Source organism: Gobio gobio (genome assembly GCF_949357685.1).
Source record: "Gobio gobio genome assembly, chromosome: 17".
Classification (NCBI taxonomy): Eukaryota; Metazoa; Chordata; class Actinopteri; order Cypriniformes; family Gobionidae; genus Gobio; species Gobio gobio.
This window is the reverse complement of record NC_137110.1, coordinates 40,611,742-40,639,278: the sequence shown is the minus strand read 5'-3', so window position 1 is coordinate 40,639,278 and position 27,537 is coordinate 40,611,742. Positions and strand designations below refer to the sequence as shown.

At 38.3% G+C, this 27,537-nt stretch overlaps 1 protein-coding gene across 2 annotated transcripts; it reads left to right on the top strand.

The window, feature by feature from the left end:
- On the top strand, nucleotides 1-25,992 carry usp40 (ubiquitin specific peptidase 40). Of its 2 annotated transcripts, none has more exons than XM_079840667.1 (31): nucleotides 1-755; nucleotides 3,045-3,112; nucleotides 3,214-3,327; nucleotides 3,678-3,842; nucleotides 4,405-4,551; nucleotides 5,558-5,701; nucleotides 5,819-5,947; nucleotides 6,016-6,144; nucleotides 6,414-6,521; nucleotides 7,192-7,507; nucleotides 8,387-8,468; nucleotides 8,543-8,714; nucleotides 9,174-9,258; nucleotides 9,841-9,911; nucleotides 10,366-10,727; nucleotides 15,260-15,413; nucleotides 16,095-16,155; nucleotides 17,857-17,910; nucleotides 17,996-18,084; nucleotides 18,206-18,292; nucleotides 18,389-18,425; nucleotides 18,512-18,576; nucleotides 18,675-18,749; nucleotides 18,838-18,946; nucleotides 19,065-19,144; nucleotides 21,650-21,768; nucleotides 21,889-21,954; nucleotides 22,077-22,287; nucleotides 22,383-22,478; nucleotides 22,849-22,943; nucleotides 24,335-25,992. In XM_079840667.1, the coding sequence occupies exons 1-31, from the start codon at nucleotides 563-565 to the stop codon at nucleotides 24,447-24,449; spliced, it is 3,798 nt and encodes a 1,265-aa protein (XP_079696793.1). In that variant the 5' UTR covers nucleotides 1-562; the 3' UTR covers nucleotides 24,450-25,992. The 2 variants fall into 2 exon arrangements, with proteins under 2 accessions (XP_079696793.1, XP_079696794.1); XM_079840668.1 differs by having other exon boundaries at nucleotides 21-755; nucleotides 16,095-16,152; nucleotides 24,335-25,969.
- Nucleotides 25,993-27,537: the final 1,545 nt, after the last annotated feature.

Here is a 27,537-nt window from a genome sequence, read left to right as displayed (position 1 = left end):
ACCACAATGCATTGCGGTTAGACGTGTCATCAAGCAAACATGGCTGCGCCCTAGAAACGTTAATGTTTTCTACTCAGATTTCATTTCCCCCCATTATTACTACTAAGAAACTATTCGAGTCGAACGAAACAGTCGCGCTTAAATTATTATTTAGTAAATACGGTAGCGGTCTAATAATACGAAGCTAATACAGCGACTGTCAACGAGATATAAGTGTTCTTTCAAATCTCAATGGTGAAATATGGAAGCAGTGCAGTCACCTCTCAGATTTCCATTTCCCGTTTTAAGGACTGAGATTTACTCACGACACCTGTGATTCATCCAGAGGAATTTAACAGGGCAAAACGAGCATTTAGTTCCTCTGTTGGTTTATAAAAGCGATGTTTAGTCCTGTGAAGTCATCTTATTCCAGGGTGAGCCCATTGATCGTTAATCGGGAGCTGGGGAAGACCAAGATGAGATAGCAATAGGTGAAACACTTTCCTTTCACAGTAATCGAAACTCGGTTCTCTAAGAGGCAGGAAGTTTATCGATACTTAAGCTTTACAAGGCAGCTGCGGTCATGTTTGGAGATCTGTTTGAGGAGGACGGGGATGGTTTTTCCTCCTCTACACCTGGCACAGGTGTGAAGGGGAGAGAGTCTGAGCCTCCTCCACCCAGAGGGAAAGTCAAACTGTGCGGGATCAAGAATCAAGGTGGCACCTGTTATCTCAACTCTCTGTTACAGACTCTACTCTTCACACCAGAGTTTAGGGGTAAGGTGGAAGGTTGAAAAATACATTTCATTTTTCATTACTATTAAGAAGAATAAATAGCCTAATATCAACATACTGTCATGATTTACTTTTCTTCCTTCTGAAAAGAATTCTGGCCACTCTATTCTATATACCCACACTCGCGGTCACTTTTCTATGTGCATGATGTATTTCCTTTTTTTTGGCCCAAGTGTTTGTGTAGGACTTTTGATTAACCGATGGGACACACTTCAATGGCCTTGTTTCACAGACGGGGCTTAGCTTATTATTATTATTATTATAGGACAATTAGGACATTTAAGTATCTTTTATGAACATGTCTTAGTAAAAAAAACATTACTGGTGTGCATCTTGAGACAAAACAAGACTAGGCTTGAACCTAGTCTTATACTAAAATGTTTGTTTGAGCTGTTTTAGTGCCATTGTTTTGTCTTAAAGGCACAATATGCAAGATGTTTTGATTAAAATATCCAAAAACCACTAGAACAGTGTTATATATTTTGTTGACTTGTGTACTTCTATTATCCCAGATGGTTCCAAGAATGTTCAAATCCAGAGTAATAAGCCTTTTTACCAGGACACGGCCTGTGTCATTGTGTCGCCTCTCGCCTGTTAATGACATCATACCCACGTTACCCTCGAGTTCCTGATTTATTTTGTAGAATACATGGAAACACTAGCGACACGACTTAAATATATAATATGTTTTATTATACAAGGGAACAACCGTTTGGATACATTTATAGACAGGAAACGAATCATTGTTATATAGCTCAACACGTTTAGTATTATTGTTTAATCTCGTTTTCTTGATTTACCACGAGTACCATGTTTTACCATGACTAATATTGATCTAGCTCACTGCAGTGTGTGCAACAAGTGTCTCATAGTAGCCACTGAGCGAACGCACAGAGTAACGTTAGTACATAATTTTCAACACGGCCAAATGTATCTAATATGATAAAACAACGTTGCATCATCCCACATACACTTGACCGGAAGTGGCGACTGTGGCATTATAAATGTCCCGCTGCTCTCCAGCCTCGTCTCTCATTAGCAATCTCATCCATGAACATGATTTCTGCCTGTGTCCTGTCCAGATTATTTTCTACCGGCTGTAGAGTTGAAGACTACAACTCCCAGGATTCCTTGCTCAATCTCGGCGTTATCAAGCTCTGCCTTTGTTTTGAATTGGTGACCTTTAGCGGTGAAAAACTACATATTGTGACTTTAAGATGCACACCAGTAATGTCTTTAAAAGACATGTTTATATGTGACTCAAATATGCTAATTTAACCAATGGCTGAATCCTGGCTTAATCTAAGCCCTGTCTGTGAATACAGGCCTTAATGTTTTACTACCAAATTATATGTAATATCTAATTAATTTAACTTACAGTGCAATGTTTTCGTCAACATCTTGTGATTTCAAGGCTTGTGAGTTCCTGAACATGATGCATGATGGGATACGCTTAGCCTCGAATACTGCTTCGGATAGGTCCTGTTTCAAATGGCACACGTCATACACTTGCGATCTTATGGATTTATAATGGCTGTGATATGCATGTGTCCTTTAAGTCCACAATTTGTCATTTTAGGTTTCAGAAGCGTGCTCATGAGTGGCCCCTATTGCTACTTTTGTCAAGCCCGCGAGCTCCGCAACAGACCCGACAGTCAAAGGGACATTACGTCATGAAAGGGTGGACTCGGAGGAAGATCGTGAGGGTTCCATTTGGGACGGGGCCAATATAGGCCGTTGCGTGAGGTATTGCTGCTTTAACTGTTGGGTAGAAGTCTACTGCAGAGCTCGCGGGTTTGGTAAAAGTGTGCATCCAGGGCGCATATCGGCCACAAAGGGGGTGCTCGCGACCACCCTTCTGAAACCTAAAATGGCAAATGGGACAACCTTTGCGCCTTGTGGACTTAACACCCACGCGGCAGCCATTGTCCACAAGACCAGAAATTCACATGAAGTGTGCCATTTGGGACGGGGCCAAAGATATGTTCATTTTTGCCTGTTTGGCCAATAAAGGTATTATATGAATTCAGAAGTGCAAGAGTCATGTAAACCATTTTCTTTCAACCATTTGCTTTTCTGTCATTTTATGACATGTTATTGTCCTCATTCACTTTTTATAGATTGAGTGGCCAAGATATTCTTCAAAAGAAAAATCCACTTTTGTGTTCTGTGGAAAAAGTCATACGGGTTTGGAACCGCATGAGAAGGACAGTATTTTGGGGGTGATTTTATTTTTTATGATGTGTTCTAAAATAAAATGATCTCTTACAGAGGAGCTGTTCCATCTCGGACCGGATGAATTAGGGTGTCTGGCTGACAAGGACGAACCAGAGGCAAAGGTGTGTATAAAAGTGTGTGAGGGAGATGAATGGAAGGCTTTATACTGTACATGTTTCAGAGGACCAGATGGATAGATGTTTCCTGTTCTGTGTGATCTCAGGTCCGTGTGATTCCTCTGGAGCTACAGAGACTGTTTTCTCATCTGTTGCTGGGGGATGAGCAAACAGCCTCCACGACAGAACTGACGGACAGTTTTGGCTGGACGAACAATGAGGTACAAAGACTTTATGATCTTTACTTACTTTGCATTTAGCAGCTACTTTTCATGTAACAGTGACTAATTGCAAAAACAGTCTCTTTGTAGTAATCTGGGGTTAAGTGGTATCCCAGGGTCACAACGGTCACTTTTTAATAACATCTAAATTGTGTAGATATATTTTCTTGCTCAAGGCAAAATCAGCAACCATTAATTTTCATGACCGTGCTTTTTTTATAATTAACCCCATGATCTTTGTGTTGCAGCCCAGAGCCAGATTTTGAGTTTGTCTGGTTAAATAATGGTTAAAGCTAAACTTAAATGATCAGGCAGTTTGTTAAAATCTTTTGCTTTGATTTTGTCTTTAGGAAATGGGTCAGCAGGATGTGCAGGAGCTGAACCGGATCCTGTTCAGTGCTCTGGAGAGCTCTTTAGTGGGCACTTCAGGCAGCAGTCTCATACACCGGCTATACCATGGGACACTTGTCAACCAGATCACCTGCAAGGAGTGCGGCAATATTAGTGAGAGACAGGTCAGAATGGAGTATGTAATTTTGGTCCCAGCAGTCAAGTTTGTAACTGCTTTAAATAATAGCAGCACAAAAAGTAGTGCATATTTATTATTTATGATACACTGCTGTTCAAAAGTTTGGTGTCAGTAATTAAGCAAGGACACATTAAATTGACCAACAGCAGGGGTGTCCAAAGTCTGGCCCGTGGGCCGATTATGGCCTGGGGATGAATTTCAAATGGCCCGCAGCTTGTCTATTAAAAATGCATTACATGTGGCCCACCACGCATCATATACAAATCATGCAGTTTCACAGTGTCAACAACATAAGGTGACAGTACTACATTTTAGGCCAGGTGTTGCAGTAAACCATGACAAAATTTGATAACTGATAAGTGCCCTTTCTATTACTTTAGCTTATGAGAAACATTAAATGCGGCAAAAATCTCTGATACAAACATAAATGTCTAAGCAATTTAATTTTAAACTAGTTTTTAAACCGTTATTTTGAATTGTAATACTATTTCACAATTTTACCATGTTTTTGAGCAATAAATGCAAAAATGATTTCTGTTGTCTCTCAGGAGGACTTTCTGGACCTGACCGTGTCAGTGCGTGGTGTGAGCGGACTAGAGGAGGCGCTGTGGAACATGTTTGTGGAGGAGGAGATGTTTGAGGGTAATAATCTCTACCGCTGCAGCAGATGTGAACAGCTTGTTAGGGCTGCTAAGGTCAGTCAATACTGTTAATTGTCTTCCTAAAGCCTTATACAATAGAGATTTATAAAAAATTCCCAAATTGGCGGTCAGATGATCATGTCATAATTTTTCCCTGATGGACACCACCATTCAGAAGTTTAAGGTTGTTTCTTATGCTCACCAACACTGCATTTATTTGATTAAAAAAGTTAATATTACTAAATGCATTTATTCATGTTAGTTCATAGTGCATAACAAATACAACATTTGATCTTAAAAATCTCTGATCTTATGTAAATGTTGAGGGTAACGCATTTAACTAATGTTAATAAATGAAACCTGTTGCCTCTATTTTAATATGTTTTAAAATGTAATTTATTGCTGTGATGGATAAGCTGATTTTTTTCAGCATCATTACTTCAGTCTTCAGTGTCACATGATCCTTCAGAAATCATTCTAATATGCTCATTTGGTGCTCAAGAAACATTTCTTCTTGTTATCAGAGTTGAAAACAGCTGTGCCGCTTTATATTTTTGTGGAAACCGTGATGCTTTTGTTTTTCTTCAAGATTTTATAGATCTAGTTCAGCAGACCAAGAAATTTTATTCATGTTATTACGACCCCTTTTAAAGGGGTAGTTCACCCAAAAATGAAAATTCTGTCATTTACTCACCCCTGAGTTGTTCCAAACCTGTATGAATTTCTTTCTTCTGCTTAATACAAAAGAAGATATTTTAAAGAATGTTGGTAACCATACTCTGTTGATGGGCCCCATGACTTTAATAGTATGGAAAAAAATACTGACCAATCTGTTTGGTCACAGACATTCTTCAAAATATTTTCTTTTGTGTTCAACCGAAGAAAAACTCATACAGGTTTGGAACAACTTGAGGGTGAGTAAATGATGACAGGATTTTCATTTTTAAGTGAACAATCCCTTTAACGTGTGAAATGGCACTAAGCCATTATTCTAGATGCACATTCAGTTGAGTCTTCTATATTCATTTATAAACCTGCTTAATTTTGTCTTTTGTCACAGTCTGCTAAACTGAGAAAGCTTCCACCGTTCCTGACCATTTCTTTGTTGAGGTTCAACTTTGACTTTGCCAAGTGTGAGCGCTACAAAGAGACCGGGAGCTACACTTTTCCTCTTGAATTCAACCTCAGAGCATTTTGTGAGCAGGTACCAGAGTTGAAACTCACACAAATACATATTCCAAATTCTCTAGCCAATTAAGGTTAGATGGATAACTTTAATGACCACAACTTTAAAGCAGAGGATGTGCTGTGTTTCTGACAGAACAATTGGCCAGACTCTGAGTATTCGTATGAGCTCTTCTCTGTCATCATACATAAAGGAGGCTGTTATGGTGGTCATTATCATGTCTACATCAAAGATATCGATCAGCTTGGCCACTGGGAGGCACCGGTCAGTCTTTAGTTTTTTATTGCAGTCTGTATGTATGGTTTAATATTAACCAGTCCAATCCCCCCCAGGAGGAAGAGGTAAAAATAAAGGCCAAGACCCAGAGACAAGAGGCCAAAGTTGGGGAAAGAAAGATGGAGACTGAGAATTGTGTAGAGACTGAGGACCCACTCTCTGTTCTTACTGGCATTCTGGCTCAGGTATGCTATTATACCATAGAGCTCTACACCTATAAGTAGATGTTTGAAATATTATTAGCACTTTTTTGATTTATAGCAGTTGTTTAGTGTATAGAATAATGAAATTCCCTCTTTTGAATCCAGAAAATGGCTTTTCATTCACTTCACAACTCAATAGAAGGAACAGAATTATGGATCTCTATTGAGTTGTGTTAAATATTATAAATATTTCTTAATTTTGTGGGCAAACAAATTTTACATACTAATTTTCTCTTGGTTTTTTTTCTCAGGAGGAGTCAAAATGTGTGCTTGTAGACCAGCTGGGCCAAAAGCTGATGAATAAAACTGGCACGCCATGGAGCAAAAAATATAAAAAACAGTATGGCACCATCAGCAAGGTTAGGGTTCCAAAGTATATTCTTCACACTATAGAGACACAGATGCACTAATGCATCAACATTTGGGAGCAGTACGATTTTTTTTTTTGGTAACACTTTTTTACAGTGTCATTGTTACAAGTGTTACATGTAGTTACTATAGTATAAATATAGTGTAGTATAAATTATGATAATAATAAAAGTCCCTTGAGTACCAAATTAGCATATTAGAATGATTTCTGAAGGATTTTGTGAAATGGAGTAATTGCTGCTGAAATTTTGTTTTTCCTGAAATAAATTACATTTTAAAATATTTTAAAACAGAAAAATGTTAATTTATATTTGTTATAATATTTCACAAAATTACTGTCTACTATATTTGTGATGTAGCATTAGAGATTTCTTACAAAAAAAAAGAAAATCTTACTGATTTATTTTTAACAGTAGTATGTTACTGTTGAATTTTATCATACTGGCCAACAATGTTAGCTATTTATAATTTCACTTTTGTAGTTCAAATGCTAGAATAACCACAGGAAAGTAGCTATATAATTTTAATGGTATTAAGCAGTGCCTTTATTTAAGGTTATGGATTAGTTTGCTCATGGAAGAGGTATACCTTCAGGCAATTCTTTAATGTTATATTGACCAATATAACTATATTGAGATTTGACCATTTGTCATCCTCCAGTTTCTTCAGAACCACCCTGAAGTCTTTATGCTGGTCTCCAATGGAACCCGTGTAACTCTGAAAAATGCTTTTCCTGCGGCAACAGAACCCAGTCCAACAGAACCTGTCAGTTCAACTTCAGCCAAAAGCAACCCAGAGAACATAAAGCCAGAAACAGCAGAAGACATGGAAGGCCATGACGGATGTCATTGGTTTGACTTGAATGACTCCACTGTCACATCCATTACGGTGAAGGACATCGAGAAGCAGTTTCAGGGAAAAGAGAGTGCCTACATGCTCTTTTACAGGAAGACAACTATGAAAAGACCTCCAGAGGGTATGCTGTGTGTATGTGCACAGGGCCAAGCCTGTCGGATGGCCATTTTTTATAACACGCATGAGAAAAGGGTACATAACACACAGTTTCTGCCAATATCATGTTAATCTTGAGTACCTATAGAGTAGTATTGCATCCTTCATATCTCCGAAGACTCTTTAGTTTGATCATATTTATAAAAGACAGATACGCTTGACCGATTCTTTCCGAAAACAGCTAAGCTTGTGGAGACGTGAGGTGGGCAGAGCTATATAGTCACGAGCACACACACACGCAATACATTTTTCTATACGTCACTATACATTCGTGTTGTTTACATTATATGCACTTATGCGCCAATTGCCAACAAAACAGAAATTTGATGCAGTTTCACTCACCGCCAGCGGTTTCGACTCGTGACCGGGAACTCCATTGCTGCTCCGGAAAAAACAAACCACATCCACTGTTTCCTTAACACACGGTTATTTGAGAAGCTGAACAAGGTTATCTTTCCCTCACAACCAAAAACACACTTCTTTAGTGACATTGTTGATTTCGTGGTCTAAAAACAAATCCGGGAGAAGTGCCCATACAAGGAATTCCGCCCTTTATGACATCACACAGGGCCATACTCAAAAAACTTTCCGAAACTTATTTGAATCCTGAAGGAGTGTATTTGTCACAGAAATACTCCATGGCATTTTGGCCATGTTTAGCTTGAGAATCCAACTCTTTAACAGTGTAAATAAGTCAGAATGAACCCCCCTTTAACTTGCATTTAGTACTTGGAAAGTGTTATTTTTTTACCCTGTGTGCAAATGTAGTGCACTGCAAATCCATTTGTTTCACTGGTAGTTCCTGAAAAATTATACAAAGGCTTTTCTGTATCTTTTTAAACAGCTATAGGAAACCCTGCGTACAAAGTGTCCCCTCACCTGGTGGAGATGGTACAAGAGGAGAATGCAAGAGTTCAGCAGAGAAGGTAGCTTCATATACACTCGTACACACTCAGCATGGAGTATTTTATGCAATGTTCATGTCATCTTTGTCTTGTAGAGCTGAGTTTGATTCCAGCAGCAACAGCATTGAAGTGAGGCTGCATTTGGCCCCTCATTACCACTGCCAAAATGGAGCCCTACACCCCACAGCCCCGGGTGAAGACTCCATCATCACAGTCACCTTCGACCGCAGAAAGACTGTGGGTGACCTGCGATTGGCCATCTACCAGGTGACATCAGTGATCCCCTTACTAGTCCTCACTCCATGGCTGTGTTTACACACACTGTGAAAATTATTATTATTATTTTTTTCAGTGACAATGCAACCAGCTGATCATTTTTGGTTACATGAGTGAAACAATTTTAATGTAAATGAGCGCCCCATTAGATTAGATCTGACAGAATATAGCCCTATTCGGACGGTAATTGTTTCTCATGGGGTCATAAGGTATTTTCATCATTGATGGGCTAGTCTGTGATTTTTATTTTTATTTTTTATTGCCGTCCGAATCCAGAATGTCAGTGTTTTTCTCCCACCACCCGTGTAAAAATCCCTGGCCGAATTACCTACTGTTTTTTGACAAACACCAAGGTCGTGTGGTAATTTTAATTGACTTCCACATGAGAAACAATTACCGTCCGAATAGGGCTTATGTCAAGTTTTCTCTGACCTTGACTTTGGTTTGTAGATGCAGGATCTTTGGGAAGGAGACATGGCATTGACATTGGCTAAGAATGTCCCAGCTGGGTTACATTTGTATGATACACTGACAGGTGAGCACATTTACAGTTTACAGTATACTTACATTTGAACTAACAAGTTTTGTAAAGCCCTTCCAGACACTTTCTGACAGCTTCACTACCATTCAAACGTTTTTAATTTTAAGAAATTAATATATTTATCCAGCAGGCATGCATTAAATTGACCAAAAGTGACAGTAAAGATATTTTTGAAATGTTATTGCGACATGCACTTTTGAACTTTTTATTATTCAGCACAACTGAAATATTAAGCAGCACAACTGTTTTCAACATTTATAATAATAGCAAATATTGTCTGAGCACTAAATCAAATTATTTCTGAAGGATTATGTGACACTGAAGACTGGAGTAATGATGCTGAAATTTCAGCTTTTGCATCTGGAATATATTACATTCTAAAATATATTAAAATATAAAACCTATTAAACTCTAATAAGATTTCACAGTACTACTGTTTTTACTGTATTTTTGATCAAAATGCCTTGGTGAACATAAGAGACCTTTCAAAAATCTTCCCAACTCCAAACTTTTCTACAGTAGTGAACATAATTAGTTATTCTGGATGATCATTTATGTCTCTTGTTGTTGTTTCAGATGACCAGATGTCCCTTTATAGTGCAGGAGTGTGTAATGGCTCTGATCTCTTTGTGTGGAATGGAAGAGAGGTGGGCAACTACTTTAACAGTGGCTATATGGGTTTATGATGAAACTGATATCCCTTGTCTACCAAAATATTGAGTTGGTGCTCTACTTGTGCTCATTTAAGGGGTCTGTGAACCTCTCAGAACTAGGGAGATTGTTATACTGACAATGATGCTACATAACCTGCCCTCAAACAAACTTGGTGCCTCACAATCTTGGTTTACAGATCTTACTTCTAGTTTTGAGAACATACAAACATCCAAAGTCATTTAAATTTAGCACCTTTTTGCAGTGTGAAATGGTGGAGTCCATTTTTTCCAGCCTAGAACCACCATTTCTTCTTCTCTTGTAAAGGGACAGATCAGGCATTGGCTCTGCCATCGGCGTTCCATTGGTGGAAAAGAGATACTGTGCATTGCAATTTCAAAACGTTAGAGCCAAATTTATGTTTTGCTTTTCTCTCTCTCTTTCTTTCAGGTCAGTGGTGTGGCGGTGCAAACTGGCATCGAATGGGAACCTGTTTTGTTGACCGTGTTGCGTCCCTCTGCAGAGGAGCTGGGATGTGGGGATGGGTCAGGGGTCGAAGACACTGATGGATCTGGGCTGGTGCGTTCCATGAAGGGCTTTGCTGGTGGGGCCACTCTGGGTACAGTGCTCGAGGCTCTGGGGCCCCAAGAGGCCTTTTTGTGCCAGGAGCAGAGCCGTCCAGGGGCCAGTGGGGGCGGGGCCAGTGGCTGGAGGGTTTTTCCACCTCAGGACATGCAGAGGACACTCAGAGAGCTCTCTCTGAAGGACGGTGACGCGCTACTGCTGCTGCAGCCAGAGGAACTAGACAGCAGGTAAAGAAAGCAATTTCACAATTATCGATAGTTTTTTTTTTTCACAGCAAAATTGATATTAAACACACTTTTAACTATTTACGTTTTAAGGGTTAGCTCACCCAAAAAATTAAGTTTTGTCATCAGTTGCTCATCCTCATGTCATTCCAAACCCATAAGACTTTCGTTCATCTACACATCAGCACAAATGTAGATATTTTTTGTGAAACCTGAGAAATTTCTCTTCCTCCATAGAAACCGCTTGATTCAACAATGTCTTGTTTTGGTTGCTTAGACTTTCAATAGATGCACAGAAATCTCTCTGGTTTAATTTCACCCTATTATGCCATTTTAAACGTTCCTAATTTTGTTTTGCAGGTTCCCAACAATAGGTTTGCATGCATCCAAAGTAAAAAAACACTTTAATTTTCTCACATGTGTCTGAAACCGCTCGATAAAGGATTCTGTCTCTCTAAACCCCTCCTATCCAAGAGCTTCCTCTGCTCTGATTGGTCAGATGGCCCAATCTGTTGAAAATAATATACTGCTTACAGCGCATGTCAGAAATGAAACTCCTATAACCATCTGAATTTCAGCTCTGTGTATACGCGTGCTGCGGAAGCCTCCAGAGTTACGAACAGTAACATTGGTGTCTGTTTTATGTATCGATTCCAGTGCGAATCCTCATCCTTTGGAAGTCCATGCAAAGTGGATTTGCAGTGCTGAAAACAGCATCTTCAAGGCCTTAGTACAACTACACTGTATGAGGGCGGGTGAAAGTACTAAGTAGATGTCATTCATGGGCAGCCAATAGACTTGGTCAGCATTACTGGGAACGCCCACAAAAACGTCATATCCATTTATGCCGTGGGGGAAAACAAGCTATTCGACTTAACACACATAGACCTTGTGAGGTGCTTGTAGGGTTGGGAATCGTGAGAAATTTTCCGGTTCCGGTTCTGGTTCCGGTTCCGCCTAACGATTCCGGTTCCGATTACGGTTCCATTAAAATGATTAAACAAATAGTGGTAAAGGAAAAAGGCACAATACGCAACTCAAACAATCCATTTTGTGTTTATTACTTGCTCTAAAATTAATTTACAGGTTGGCAATGTCAAAAAAGTCCTGTACTGTACATATATTACAGTATTAATTAAGCCATTCTTGCAACACATTTTTTTTCAAATGAACACCTCTGAAATTGTCTTATTACATTTTATCTCTCTGTCTCTGAATAAAACCAAGTTATAAATTATATTTATTAGTTATATTTATTAATTAGTTGTATATTAATTTAATAGTAATTCAGTTATTCAGTGAACTTGTAAATAATAAATTGCAATTCAGCATTACAAAGGTAATTGTGCCTAAACGCTTACCTAAACCATGGTGACTCAACGGTTGACATACATATATATATATATATATATATATATATATATATATATATATATATATATATATATATATATATACATATACATATACATATACATATACATATACATATACATATACATATACATATACATATACATATACATATACATATATATATAGGCCTTTCACTATAAATCTGTTATAAGCCCTGTGGCACTCTGTGCTGTAGCAAATGTTTTATCAAATTGCTAGTGCAGCCTCCTTTGCATGTTTTTAACTTTTCACATGTGTTACATTTTGCTTCATTATCATTCATTCTTTGGAAATGAATCCATACTTGTGACTTTCTCTTCGCCATGCTGGTGGTCAACGAGAAAATATCTGACGCAAAACCATAAATGTGTAGCGCGAGGGCTTTCAGGCTGAACTGCGTTGCACTCCTGGAAGCGGCAGGCAACGTAATTAATATTCATGATGAGGTGAGCCAGGGTTGCCAGGTTTTCACAACAAAACCCGCACAATTGCACAATCGCTTCAACCCGCGGACATGAAACACAGCCCGTGTCAACAGTGTTTAAGTAGCCCAATTCCGCGGGAAAACCACGGACCTGGCAACACTGGCTGTCACTCGCTTCCAGCGCTTCGCACACACATTGCACCAGAACCGTTTTCGGAACCGAAACTTAGGAATTTCGCACGGTTCTGGTATTTTTCAAAAATCAGTTTCGGTTCTGCATAAGAACCGGTTCTCGGTTCCCAACCCTAGGTGCTTGATCTTTACTCTTTGTAATGATTACGATTGATTTTTTTTTTTTGCTTGGTGCAATACCAAAAAGTTGCTGTGTGGCGTTCTGCACCTCTAATAAGTAAAAAAACCCAGATCTGAAGTTTTATGCTGCCGAATAAACCGACTGAGCCATTTTCATGCAATTCCAAAAGCCTGTGCAATACGTCCATTACAATGAAACATTTACACTACATGATGCCGGTATTACTGTAAAGATGAAAAATAAGACATTTCATTAAAGGGGTGGTAAAACACATTCTTTTGAAGGCTTGATTGTGTTTGTGGGGTGCACTGTAACATGTGTTCATGTTTCGTTTGAAAAAAAAAATCATTATTTTTCATATATTTGACCTTTATTATACACTGCTCTGTCCCTCCTTGTAAAACGGTCTGATGCTTTCCGGGTTGTATGAAGCCAGTCCCTCAAAAATACGCAATGGGCTCAGATTGGTTAGCTGGCCTAGTGTGTTGTGATTTGCTAACCACCTAGTGCACGTTTGTCGGAAACGTCACGCCCCTTACCTTTACCGGTAGACTGTGCTTTGGTCAGTATTAGAAACAGTGGCGTCAATAAAACCATACCAATCTGAGCCCGAATCAGACCCAGAACATTTTAGTGAAGATGATCGAGCAGAACCTGTTCATTCCTCAAGAGTAAAGACTGCGGGTCTATAGTGATCCCTACTGAATGGCACTTTTACTTTTGTATTTTTAGAACGATTATAGCCAAATATCTGTCGCAATAACTAACCCAAAATGAACACTAAACACTGGCTTTACTAGTAAGTTAGCCAAATCACACACAGAACCATGTTTAGCATGCCTGTAGATAAACAATACATAAAAGCTCTAATCAAAGAATCATTTACACTAATGCCAAGTTCGCTGTTGAGATTTTAACGTTAGTGTTTGTAACGTTAGGTGTTCGTCGGATAATGTTAAGTATGAATGAGCATTTAACAGACTGGTTTGCAGAACAGCGTTGTCATCTGTTTACTTCCTTGCTACAACCTATTACAGGAAAACACATCGATGAAATATAAATCAGACTTACAGGTTGTGGCCCGTAAACAGCTTCTGTTTGTAAATCCAGCTTTCAGGACAAGCCGTTGTGCATATCCTGCATTGAACTCGCGAAGATGGTGGAAGTTTTCCTCCGTGAAATGTGCAGCGCGCGCGTCGTGCATCCACGCACTGGCAGTGTTTGTCTTACGCAGCTGACTTTGTTCAAATCCGGCATTGAACTCGCAAAGATGGTGGAAGTTTTCTTCCGTGAGATGTGCTGTGGGAGCCCCGCACGCACCTGTTTCCCTCCGTCTCAAACACACGTGCATATAACATGTTGTATGTTAAACGCTCTGCAACGCACCCCCGTCCCACAAGGAAGTCTGAACAAAGCAAGTACCCTAGATCTGCAATCCGGATGAAAATAACAGCGTTTCCTTGGCATCGCGGCAACAACACTCCAGCCTAACTATACCACAACAGCGCCGCGATACAAAATGGCCTCACCCCCCCCCTTATTTAATATTCTCGGAGGAGGGGTTTATGTAAATATTGAGCCTGTTGATGTCACCAACCCTGGAGGAATGTCTGTAGTCGCCTGCTGGCCGTTTGTTGTAGTCCTTAGAAACTGATTTCTTTAAAAGCAAATATCTCCCTTTGCTTTAAACTTTGAACGTTGTAACTTTGCAGATGTTGTTTATGCTCAAGCAGCAACATTACACGCTAGCTAAAGTTAGAATAGTGAAATCGTGGTTTACCACCCCTTTAATTGCAATGGCAAAAGTTTGTTAAACAAAAATGTCAATAAAGCCATACCTTTCACTTGAACTGCATCAAAAAAGCAGTCAACTTGTCGTTAAAGCAGTTTTTCACAATGAGCTATCACATAGCGACAGAAAGCATGAGGTTATTGATGTACAAAACATCCAAAAGTCAAGTTAAAAAGTTACCTCAAAAGTTCCCATTATTTCATTATACATAAACAAACGCACATAAACAAATCCATTTTTGACACTGACCAAGTCTATGAACAAATTTGTTACAAACCTAAATAGATATGTTACGTAAGTGTGACTGGAATTTTGGCAAATAGATTCTTTCTTTTAGTAGACAATAAATATATTTGTCATGCACTTTGCAGACCTTTTACATTCACGAACAGCTATATTGCACACGGCAGGAAAGGTAATATTCGAAAAATCTTAATGGGGCACTTTAAAAATATCTTCATTTGTGTTTTGAAAATGAACAATGAAACAATTTTTTATTTTTATTTAAATAAACATAAAGGCAGTAACATTTATCATTTCACAACATAGATACTAGAGAAATGAATATATATATATACATTGATAATAATAGGGACCATGATTTTCCACAGCATCTTCAGCCTCAATGGTGGCATAGTTACCGTGACAACGCCCTCAGACTGTCGCTGGCTGCAGGTGGAGTTTTGCCCACAGAGTGGAGTGAAGGAGGAAGAGGAGGAGGTGCAGGGGAAGAAAAGGAGTAAAGTCTCAGCTTCAGGGAACATGGTGAGAATGAAAATATGCACGTGTACACACAAATACACACTGAAATGGTAATAGATAGACAACAGTCTTATCCGACTCTTGGTGATTCTATGGGCCATGTCTCTCCATACACGAGAGACTGTCCATGAATTTTCTGGGCTATGATTTTTCCACGGTAGGTTGCCAGGTCTTTCTCCAACAAGTAACTTTGCAACTACATGTCAACTAACTCTCATTAGAATATTAGTCGACTCTAGTGAACTGTTAGTATACTGTTAGGTTAGATTTCAGGTTATAAGTTGACTAGAATAGAATAAGTTGATATGTAGTTGCAGTTACTTATAGTCAGGAAAATGTCTGTTGGTGACCATCAATATCAAGTGTTAGCGGATATTAAGCAGGCAGTCTACTAAGACTCTGAGATTTAGTTGACATGCTGCAAAGTTACTTATAGTTAGTAGAATGTCTGAAGTGGACCATTGAAATAAAGTGTTATCTAATAATTTTGTTGTGTTATTTTATATTTTGGCTTTAATTTATTTTAAATTTCAGGAATTATATTACTTATCTTATCTTAATTAGCTGCCAAGGCAACATTTATAATTTAAGTTTATCATTTAATATTTATATTTGATTATAGTTAAAAATAACAACACTGTGTTTTTGTTGTACTCACTGATTTGCTGTGTGTGACTCTTGCAGCTGCTGGCAGAGGTGAAGGAAAAAGCTTTTGAGGAACTTCGCCTACAGGATGAGCTCAGTGGTAATAACATTTAATAATAAGCCTCAATAATATCTATAATTTTCAATGATAAGGGAAAAGGCTCAATAGTACTCAGTAACATCCCATAGGCCAGGGGTTTTGAAACTTTATGATGCCAAGGACCCCCAAATATGACAAACCTTTTATGAGGTACCCCCTTCCTAAAATCCATCTATATATTTTAATGTATGAAAAAAACATTTAAACTGTTAGATAAATAGTAGCCTAAGTGTGACATTATAAATACAACATATTGGTTCCAAACTTAAATTGGCTTTACTTAATGTTGGATGTATAAACCTGAAGAACATTTTTCAATTAAAAATGATTTGTATAAGCAACTTTCACAATAAATGTATGTAAGCAGCGTACGTACAGCGTTAAGAATACTGCCTTACAACCCCAGTGAGCAAAATAAAGGTGACTATAGTGAGAAACTCATTTGAAAGATACAAAGCAAACATATACAATTCTGGGAAGTATGTATACGGCAAGAAAGGAGATAAACATTTAGAAATTAAACAGTTGGAATGTTTGTTAGACCATTTTTGCTTTGTCTTTTTATTCTCTGAAATTTTCTAGGGACCCCTTAGAACCTTCTGGAAAACCCCAGTTTGAAAACCCCTGCCATAGGCTTCTCATAGTTTTTAGTTTTCTGTTTATTTTTCATTCTCTATCAGTGCTGCCTGGGAAAAAAAGTTGTTCAGCATAGTGTACTTGTTTTTCAGGGGAGAAATTTTTGTTCGCCAACATTTTGTATCAACCGATATGTTTTTTTGGTGGCTGATGCCGGGTGGCCGATATATAATTTGGGCTGCATCCGAAATCACAAACTTGAAAACGGTATGTGACGAGTAGTATGTCCGAATTTACACTACCTACTAAAAGTAGACAAAAAGTACCCGGATGACCTACTACTTTGGCGAGATTCTGAAGTGTTTAGTGTTTACAATGGACACTTTTGTATCCCATGAGGCCATGAGACAGGATTTGTGAATGGCAGTGAAACTGACACTGGCGAATATGACAATAGGGGAATGTAGTCCATACTGAATACATTCATACTAAACAGAACATACTTTTTTAGCATCCGCCAAGTAATAACTTATTCAAAATACATACCTATTCAAGAGACTGTGATTTTTGGATGCAGCCATGCATGCTACTTAATGTATAGATGGAAAATAACACATGCTTCAATTAAATTTGTATTTGTTTTACATATTTACCCAATTAGAAATAATTTGTAAAAGTAAACCTGTAAAATAAACAGATTAAATAAATATATGAGAGTATTATACATTTGCCTTTGTTACTAATAATAGAAAGCCATATAACTTTTACTGTCTTAGTTTCTGTCAAACAGTTCTGTCTAATAAATTATTCGACAGAAATTTGAAACAAAGACAGTAAACTAACTAATGAAGATGGATAATGGGCGCTCGTGTGTCTGTGCTCAGACGCTGGTGTTGTTAGTGTTGTCAAAATAAAGTCTGCAATGGAAAAGAAAGCAATGGAAACAAGATTTTAACTTTGTTGTCTTTGATGAATGAATGCATTTCAATTTTTGTCAAATAAATCAAAATCCAGCTTCTAACAAAATTCTGGAAAAATACTTAACAGCTGATGCAGTTAATTACAAATGCCATTATATCTTGTAGTTTGGAATCAGCGTGTCTCTTGTCTTTTATTCCTTGTTAGGTGTTGAGTGCTGTCTGAGGCAAATGGATCGAAGTGGAAAACTTTTACCTCCAGGTACTTTTCAAAATGATCATCAGCATCACTGCCAATGTGATCCCTCTAAATGTTTACATGGTAAATGCGCATGTCTCTGTTCTAGTGCATGAGCATTTGAGTGTTCGGGATGCAGGGATCAGGCTGATGACTTCACTCTACCTGTGCCCTGGACCAGTGCCAACAGCAACACAGGTATGGCCATACAATTCGGATGTGTGAATGTAAACACCCCCCCCCCCCCCCCAAAAAAAACATCTTTGTGACTTTTTTTCACTTCATTTACCTTCTATAATGAAACTATTTCTCCATGCAGTTGTTCTTGTACTTTAGCATTGGTCTCGCTCCTTCAGTCGGTCAGGAGCTGGAGATTATTGTAGAGGAGTCTCTAACTGTCAAAGAGGTGAAATAAGTTTTTTTGTTGTTAAAAATTTTTTTAAATTCTACTGGTGATCTGAAAAATAAGGTGTTTTAAAATCGCTGGTTCCTCTTATTCCAGTGCCTTAAGGAAATGTTGCAGATGGCAAGGCTTGAAGGTAAAATTCTTCAAATGTTTGCTTTTTAATTGCACTCAACTAGCTTTGTCAGATTTATAAATAATAAAACGTGTTTGTCTCTCCAGGTGAGTCATGGCACTTAAGGAGAGTGGACTGGTGTGAGGAGATTGGAGAGCCACTTATGGATGAGGTGGGAACTCCAAAAAATCAATACTAATCCTCTCTTCTTTTTTTTTCTCAGTTTGTAATGATTTCAAATATTGACTCCTGTTTACTCGTGTCTCTTAGAATGCATCTCTGAAAGAGGCAAAGGTCGTTCATGGGGACACACTGGTGCTGGTGGAGGGGCGGCTGCCTCCAAAGGTGCATTTTCAGTTTGGAAAGATTTCTTGGGTGAGATGAAAAGGAAATAACACTTTTTCAAACCTATTTTCTCTAATCTCAACATCAGGGTTACCTCAAGCTGTCTGTGAGGATGCACATGGACATGATCCACAGCTCCAGCATTCCAGAGCTGAACCACACAGCAGAGTCTCAGAGCATCGAGGGGCTCAACACAGGTTTGACTTTTACCCAATGATTCCAGTGGGATTCAGGTTGTTTCTGATAGTGAGATGTAAGATTATGAAAGCTTGAGAGAATTGCTCTGGTTTATGTTTTTGTGTCTTGGTGTTCCAGAGTGGTCTGGATCAGAGATGAGATTCGTTGGTTATGTGGAGATTTCAGAGGAGGCTTCACTTGATGACCTCAAGACTCAGGTTGGCATCACTACTCACAGCATTAATGACAGCTGACTTAAAGGGTTAGTTCACCCAAAAATTTTAATTCTGTCATTAATTACTCACCTTCATGTCGTTCCAAACCAGTAAGACTTTTGTTCATTTTCGGAACACAAATGAAGATTATTTTTGCTAAGAGCTATCTGATCTCTCCATAGACAACAATTTAACTACCACTTTCAAGGTAGTGTGCATGCATGTGTGTGATGCTGATGCAGGAGCTAGCCAATGGTGAGCCGCCGTTCTGCCGTAGAACTTAGTGTAGACAGTGCAACGCTTCCATGTCAACAGCATAAGTCTGACATAGATGAGAAGAAATTGTTCAATAAAATCGTTATTTTAGGGTTTTTTTGCACACAAAAAGTATTCTCGTTGCTTCATAAAATTGAGGTTGAACCACTGGACACATGGACTCTTTTAACAATGTCTTTCCTACCTTTCTGGGTCTTGAAAGTGGTAAATAAATTGCTGTCTATGGAGGGACAGAAAGCTTAATTTGTGTTCCGAAGATGAACGAAAGTCTTAAGAGTTTGGACCAACATGAGGGTGAGTAATTAATGACAGAATTTAAATTTTTGGCTGAACTAACCTTTTAAAGATGAAGTGTCATTTTACTAGCATCACCACACAGAATTTCAAAAAATAATGTTTGTTTCTCAACACTTTTCACACATAAATCTAACAATCCAAACAGAATATATACAAAATATCTGTCGCATATAAGATTGTAGTCTAGAGATTCAAATGTTTCAAATGGTCATAGTGCAGTGGTTGTATTTGCAATGGAGAATTTCTACATATTCACATATTCTTCATCTTTTATTACAAAAATGTTTATTGATATAAAAATGCATGAAGAAAAACCAAACTGCTCCTGTCAGCTCAACCTCAACATGTGCAGTGCTTTCCATTTGGCTCAATTTCATATACCTTTAGTGAGTTCAGAGACAATATTCACCCAAAAATGAAAATATGCTGTTTATCTGCTTACCCCCAGGGCATCCAAGATATAGGTGACTTTGTTTCTTCAGTAGAACACAAATGAAGATTTTTAACTCCAACCGTTGCAGTCTGTCAGTCATATAATGCATGTGAATGGTAACACATGAGAGTATGAAAACTATGAGAGTAAAAAACATGCACATACAAATCCATATTAAACCCTGCGTCTCGTGATGACACATTGATGTCTTAATTATTTATATAATTTTTTACCTCTAATACACCACTATGTCCAACAGCCTTCAGTGCGCGATCACTTCCGGTAAGTGAGGTCAATGTACACGATATGGCGTAGAGATACGTGCGAGAGATCACTTCCGGCACTCGCGTAAACTACGCCAGATCATGTACAGACCTCACTCACCGGAAGTGATTGCGTGCTGAAGGCTGTTGGACATAGTGGTGTATTAGAGGTAAAACATTTTTTATATAAATACTGTTCAGTTTCTCGCACAAACCGATCATTTCGTGTCTTAAGACATCAATGTGTCATCACGAGCTGGAGGTTTTAATATGGATTTGTACGTGCATGTTTTTTTTACTCTCATAGTTCTCATACTCTCTTGTGTTACCATTCACATGCTTTATACGACTGACAGACTGCAACAGTTGGAGTTAGAAATCTTCATTTGTGTTCTACTGAAGAAACAGTCATCTATATATTGGATGCCCTGGGGGTAAGCAGATAAACAACACATTTTCATTTTTGGGTGAACTATCCCTTTAAATAAAAAATGCAGTCTTCAAACAGCCCGTTTATAGTTCAGCATATTAAGCTGGTATAGGAGAAAATATTGTAAAATGTACATGCTTCACCTTTTATGAGCTATAGACACCCTTCACTCATTTAAAGATTAAATAATTAAAGGAAAAGGTAGAGAAGCTAGTAAAGATGGAAAAGCTGTACACTACTGTTCAAATATTTGGGGGTCAGTATAAATTATTTTTTTAAAGAAATAAATTGTATTCAGCAAGGATGCATTAAATATAGTAGACTTTTATAATGTTACAAAAAAGCAATTTTAAATGCTGTTTTTTTTTTTTTTACTTTTCTATTCATTAAAGAATCATGAAAAAAAAATATAAGTTTACACAAAAATATTAAGCAGCACAACTTTTTTCAACATTGAGAACACAAATCAGTATATTAGAATGATTTCTGAAGGATCATGTGACTGAAGACTGGAGTAATGATGCTGAAAATTCAGCTTTGCATCACAGGAATAAATTACATTTTAAATATATTAGAATAGAAAACAGTTGTTTTTAAATTGTAATAATATTAACAATATTTTACTGTATTTTGATCAAATAAATGGGCTTGATGAGCATATTAGACTCTTTCCTAATACACAAAAAAATCTTATAGGCCCCAAACTTTTGAACTGAAGTGTATATTTATGGCTGCACTGTAAACCGTAAAGTAAAATGCAGCACTGTCGGATCACCATCCCCTGAGAAAAGCCATATCTGTTCCGATAGGTGATGACTCTACCAGCCCTTCAAGATGTGTGTGTGCCAAGCCCTGCGTTCCTGCGTGTATGGTTGCTAGAGGGCAAGAAACCGGCCAGGATACTCAGAGGAAACCAGCAGACCCTCAGGTTGATAGATTAGGATTTTGTTTATGATTTTATCCTTTGTGTAAGGTCTCTGTTGCCCTTTTTCCACCAAATACTCGACTTTTTATTGTATTTGGGATTAATTTCCTCCTATTCCTGCAGGAAACTGAAGCTGGGGAATGGGGCGGAGGTGTGTCTTCAGAGGCTGATGAAAGAGGAAGACCTGGGGTGAGACATTCTTGACAGCAAGTCAAAGAATGAGGCGATTGATGAAATCCACGGAAGGAAGAAACAAGATTTTTTTTATTGTTTGAAAAACACTGATCATTATTTTCTTATAACCTGTTCAGGCTAAAGGATTTATTGCTGATGGTTCAGATGGGAATGCCAGGAGAGAAGGCATATTATCCCTCTGAGGAGTTTTTGTGGGATGCAGGGAGGGACGGCACCCCCAAGGGCCTGTACTCTGCTCTGGCCTCCCAGTACGGTCTCACTCCTGACAACCTGCTCCTGGCTAAACACCTGCCTGACAAACACACCTGGATGCCCATTTCCAACTGGGTGAGAAGAGGGAGTGAAAATGTTTATAGAATATTTGTAGGCAAGAGCTATAGTGTTAAGATTATACTTGAATAATCAGTTCTGAATAATCCCAGACTCAACAGGTCTCAAAAAAGAAGAAGAAGAGGAAAGCTGAGAGTCTCCAGGCGGCTCCTTTCTACCTGAAAGATGGAGATATTATAGGTATCAAGGTAAATTGAATTGAATAAAGCCAAATCCTGTCATTAATTACTCACCCTCATGTAATTCCAAACCTATAAGACTTTTGTCCATCTTCGGAACACAAATGAAGATATTTTTAATGAAATCTGAAATCTGTCTCTCCATTGAAAGTCTATTCACCCAAAAATCTGATGCTTTAAAACTTTCATAAAGAGATCGTAAAATAAATCCATATGAATTGAACGGTTTAATACAAGACTTCCGAAATTATGAACAGATTGATGATAAAAGTTTTTTCCTCAGTAAATTGTAAGCATTTATTTTGTATATTTTTGGGTCTTCAGCAATGCCTCACTGTCTTTTTTTGTTGTTGTTTTGTTTCCATTTGCATGCGTGTAGAATCTGCTAATAGACAATAATAAAGAATTCACTACTCTGAAAGATGAGATTGCTCAGCAGAGACTCAGGGACGAGGCAGTGAATCACAACACAAGGTGCGTTTTTTGTTTTGTTTGTATTTATTTATTCATCTCTCTCCAAGATTACAAGATATTGAACCCTTTGCTGGTTTGATTTGATTAAACGTACAGTTCTGTCAGGACCACTATCGTCAAAGATGATTGATTGACTCTTAGCATACAGTTTGGATTGGCGGTGTGGTTCTGTTCTGGGCAAGAACTCCCTGCGCATCCATGCAGCCTAGCATGGATAAGAGCAGGGAGAGCAGCAAAAACCCCCCCAAAGGGTAAACAGAACAGAACCAACATAATGTATTCCAGATATCATTAATGTTGATATTAAATGAACAAAATAATTAGGAATTCAAGGGGAATTCGAATACCAAATCCTGACTGAGCAAGAGGAGGAGCTGGGGATGGAGGGGGGTAAATGAGCTCTGGAGAAACGCGATAGCAGCTGATTGTACTGAGGAGCTATATATATATATGATATTACGCAGGGCCTGAAAATAGGCTAACTTCCGTCAACATAACCAATGTGACAACCTGCTGGCAGAGAGAGCGTGCAGGGGACTATTTTCAGGCGCTGTGTAATATCATAGCGCCGCTGCACCCATGGTACGGCTCAAAGTTCCTTGATTATTACGCAGGAATGAGAGTATAGTTCCTAGCCATATCGGCCTTGAAAATCACAACTTTTCATTTTCCGTCGGTCTTAGTACACGATGTAACTATAGAAGAGTCAAGTTTTAAATAGGAAAAATATCAAAACTCTTTGGTCATTTTTGAGCAACATGCTAACGGTCTAATCAGATTCAATGATCTATGCAAAGCTATGCTAAAAGTGCTACTGCCAGACCCGGAGATCGGCTGAATGGATTCAAATACAGTAAAACTCAACTGTTTAACTCTAGGGGAGTTGGAAAATGAGCTTATTTTCAAAAAAAGTGGAGTGTACCTTTTAAGAATGCAATAACATTTGGTCACACTACTATTCAAAAGTTTGGGTTTTGTAAAATGTTTAGTTTTTGAAAAGTCTCTTAAGCTTAGCAAAGCTGCATTTATTTGATCAAAAGTGGCAGTAAAAACATTTGTTATAAAATATTTCTATTCCAAATAAATGTTATTTTTAACTTTCTATTCATCATAAAAGCCTTTTCAGAAAAAATAAGCTATACAACTGTATAATGATTTCTGAAGGATCATGGAGTAATGATGCTGAAAATTCAGCTTTGCCATTACAGGAATAAAATACAATTTTCTATTTTAATATATTTTAAAATGTAATATTTTGCAAAATTACTGTTTTTACTGTATTTTTGGTATATTAAATACAGCCTGGTGAGCATAAGAGACTTCTCTCAAAAATGTTTGAAAGGTAGTGTATGATGTCTCAATGACAGTTTGATTGTTCTGTTGTCCACTAGAGGGCATACTGCCACTGGAGAATGTTCACAAGACTCTGGGTCCAAGAAGTCGGGCTCAACTAAAAACAGGAAACCAGAGGTGGCCTTATCGATCAATGTGGGAGTGTTCAGGTAACACACCCTGTGAACAGCACCATAGAGCTGCCCACTGGTCTTCAAAACCATCACTAAGGTCACTAAGGTGACATATGGCAGAATCTGCTCCACTGAGTCACAGCAAGGAACCCAAACTGAAGACAATGTGACAGTGCTGACCAAGAATCCCACCCTGTGAAAAATAAGACTCTATGGGCACAAGGATGCTGATCCAAAACTTAATTTTAAGCGGGAATATCACCTTTAATCTTTGAGATTTCATGAAGCTTATACACTTACTTTGCCCTTTATGCAGTTTATTCCTGGAGCAGATCTCTGCACCCTACAAGACCAAGAGGTCGGTTTCAGCCTCTGCCAGGGGATTTTCCTCTGCCTCACTTCTGAGACTGTGCTTTTTCTCACAAGGATGGGTGATAAAACTGTTGTCTTCATTTTATTTTTTTAACAAAAATCATCACAATACTGTATGGAAAATTACACGGATATCCTTAATTATGTGCAGTTATTTTATCATTTATAATTCTTTAATTCACTCAAAAATAAAATACTGAGATTACTCACCCTCATATCATTCCAGACTTTAAATTAGGCTGTCATTCACATTTAATATTCCTGTTTGCCAAAGCTTCCATCTAGCTTGTGTTCACATCCAGGTACACAATTCATAATTAACTGAACTTAATGCACAATTTAGGTCTGGATGAAAGCCTGAGCAAGATGCTTGCTTCAGTTCAGATTAGCAGTGGATAGCAATTTACATTTTCTCACAAAGCGAGTTTATATTTCGGACTTTATTTCTGAGAATTGCGACTTTATCTCACAATTCTGAGAAAATAATTTGCAAATGTTTTTTTTTTTTGTGTGAGATATAAACTTGCAATTTCAAGTTATAAAGTTCAGTATGGAGAAAAAATTATCTCTCAATTGCAAGAAAAAAGTCAGAATTGCGAGTGTATCTTGCAACCTGACTTTATTTTTCAGAATTGCAACTTTTTATATCTCAATTTTGACTTTAGAACTTGCAATTGCAGGTTTATATCTCAGTTCTGAGAGAAAAAAAGTTGCAAGTCAACAAAATCAATGAAAGTGAGTTAATATTGACAGCATTTTTATTTTTGGATAAACTAACCCTTTTGTGTTTTGTTTTCAGACTGCTCATATTAAGTCAAACATGATTAAAATATAACGATTGTCCATGTTCGTAGTTGTCTCAGCCATCTTCTCGGAGCATGGCGGTTGATTCATGGAAATCAGGGATGTGTGTCTGTGTTTGTTTCTTTTGCCAATTTGTTTCTGAGCACAAAAGCAACATAAAGTACTTTAAACCATTTCCTTTATGATAGAATTGCATGTTTAGTTAAATATTTTTTTCCTTGTTTCCAATAAAAAGTAGTGTTCAATAGTAATGTATTTATAAAATATCAACCTGTTCAACAAGAATTGTTGAACATAAATGCCAAATTAGGTTTAACTATTAGTTTTCTTCTTGTTGTTGTTTTTTTTTTTTAGTTACTTTTGAATTCAGCCTTTCTTCTCATTAAAAAAGAATACATGAAAATGTCGTCATTTTTGTTTTGAAGGTCAAAGGTCTTTGTTATGAGTAAGTAGCGTAGACTTCAGTGATGTGATATCTCGAACCGTTTGGCCATGGTGAAGAAACAAATTTATGGCGAGAAAAGGGAAACAGGAAGAACAAGAACTCCGCAAGAACAAGAAACTTCGCTCTCAGGGCTGCAAGAACAAAATGACGTAATTTTGTTCTTGCAGCTTGCTCTCAACACATCATCTGAGCAGAACTTTTTTCTTGTGGGTGTCCGAGAACTATTGTGATTGGTCAGAAATTTAAATGCATGCTGCAGTGGGCGGGGCCTCTGAGGACTCCCTGGAAGTTCGCCACTTGCTTTTCTCGTGAAGTATGGAATGTCCTGCCAGAAGGAACTTTTTTCTTGTTCTTGTCACCTCGAGAAAACAAACAAATTATTGTGTTCTTGCGAAGTATGTACCAAACTTAAAATCCAGAAAGAGCAGCCTAACAGATGGATCTAACAGATGGATCAGAGCAATGTGAAGAGCTGTGGCTATGGCGTCCTCTGTAGATTGATTTGCTCTGTATGCAAACCGGGAGTGTTGAATGTGTGTTGAAGGCAGGTAACATGACTCTGGACCAGTTTCTCAAAACACTTCATTATAATGCATGTCAATGACACTCTGCAGTAAGGCTGCTAACAGTAGGCTTTTTTGCACTGGAACTATAATTGAGGATTTAATGTGGAATGGTGGACCGGGATAGAGACTGGTTAAAGATCTTAGTAAAGACCCCCACTATGCTGGTCCTTCAGAACCCATCCTGTGACCCATTGGGTCCTGGAGCATTCCTCGGATCCACCACCCTCAGTGTGCGCCTCACCTCTTGCGCCTCGACAATGAAGATGTGATTAATGTGAGCTGTTGAGTGTAATGTGGCTGCCTCAGAAGACTCCACCTCAAAACGGGCAAAGAAATGGTTCAACTCTTCCACCCCCTCCTTGGCCTTTACCACATTCTCTGGTCCTATCATATTGATATACTGTCTGGCCTGCTAGCTCAATAGCCATGTCTGAAAATAAATGCATGAATCCAGCTCTTTGTAATTAGTAATATGCAGCTGTCCTTAACGATCATGTTCATTGCTACCTGTAGCTTCAATTAATCCATCTTGTTTGTGAGGGATCTAGCACTGGTAAGAACAATATGAAGCTGAGAACACATACAAAAACATCCATACATTTACATTTATGCATTTAGCAGACGCTATTATCCAAAGCGACTTACAACTGAGGAGTACAGGAAGCGATCCGTCATGAGGAGGCAGCGAAACACAGAAAGTGCCTGAAGTACTAAGTTTTGGACATTGCACAGAGCATCACACACTAGGGCAGGGAAGAAGTAGAGGAATATAGAAGGAAAATAAGTGGGAAGATCGTTCCACCAGCAGGGAACGGTGAATGTGAATGTTCTGGAGAGGGATTTTCTGCCTCTCTGTGATGGTACCACAAGCCATTGCTCCTTAGCTGAGCGAAGGCTTCTGGTGGGGGTGTAGACTTGTAGGAGCGAGTCAAAGTATGCGG

Bases quoted from the DNA above. Each gene is read 5' to 3' on its own strand.
- usp40 (XM_079840667.1), top strand. From the start codon at position 563: ATGTTTGGAGATCTGTTTGAGGAGGACGGGGATGGTTTTTCCTCCTCT. The intron at 18,750-18,837 runs GTGCATTTTCAG...TCTCAACATCAG, and splicing joins AGGGGCGGCTGCCTCCAAAG to GGTTACCTCAAGCTGTCTGT. The intron at 22,944-24,334 runs GTGCGTTTTTTG...GTTGTCCACTAG, and splicing joins GCAGTGAATCACAACACAAG to AGGGCATACTGCCACTGGAG.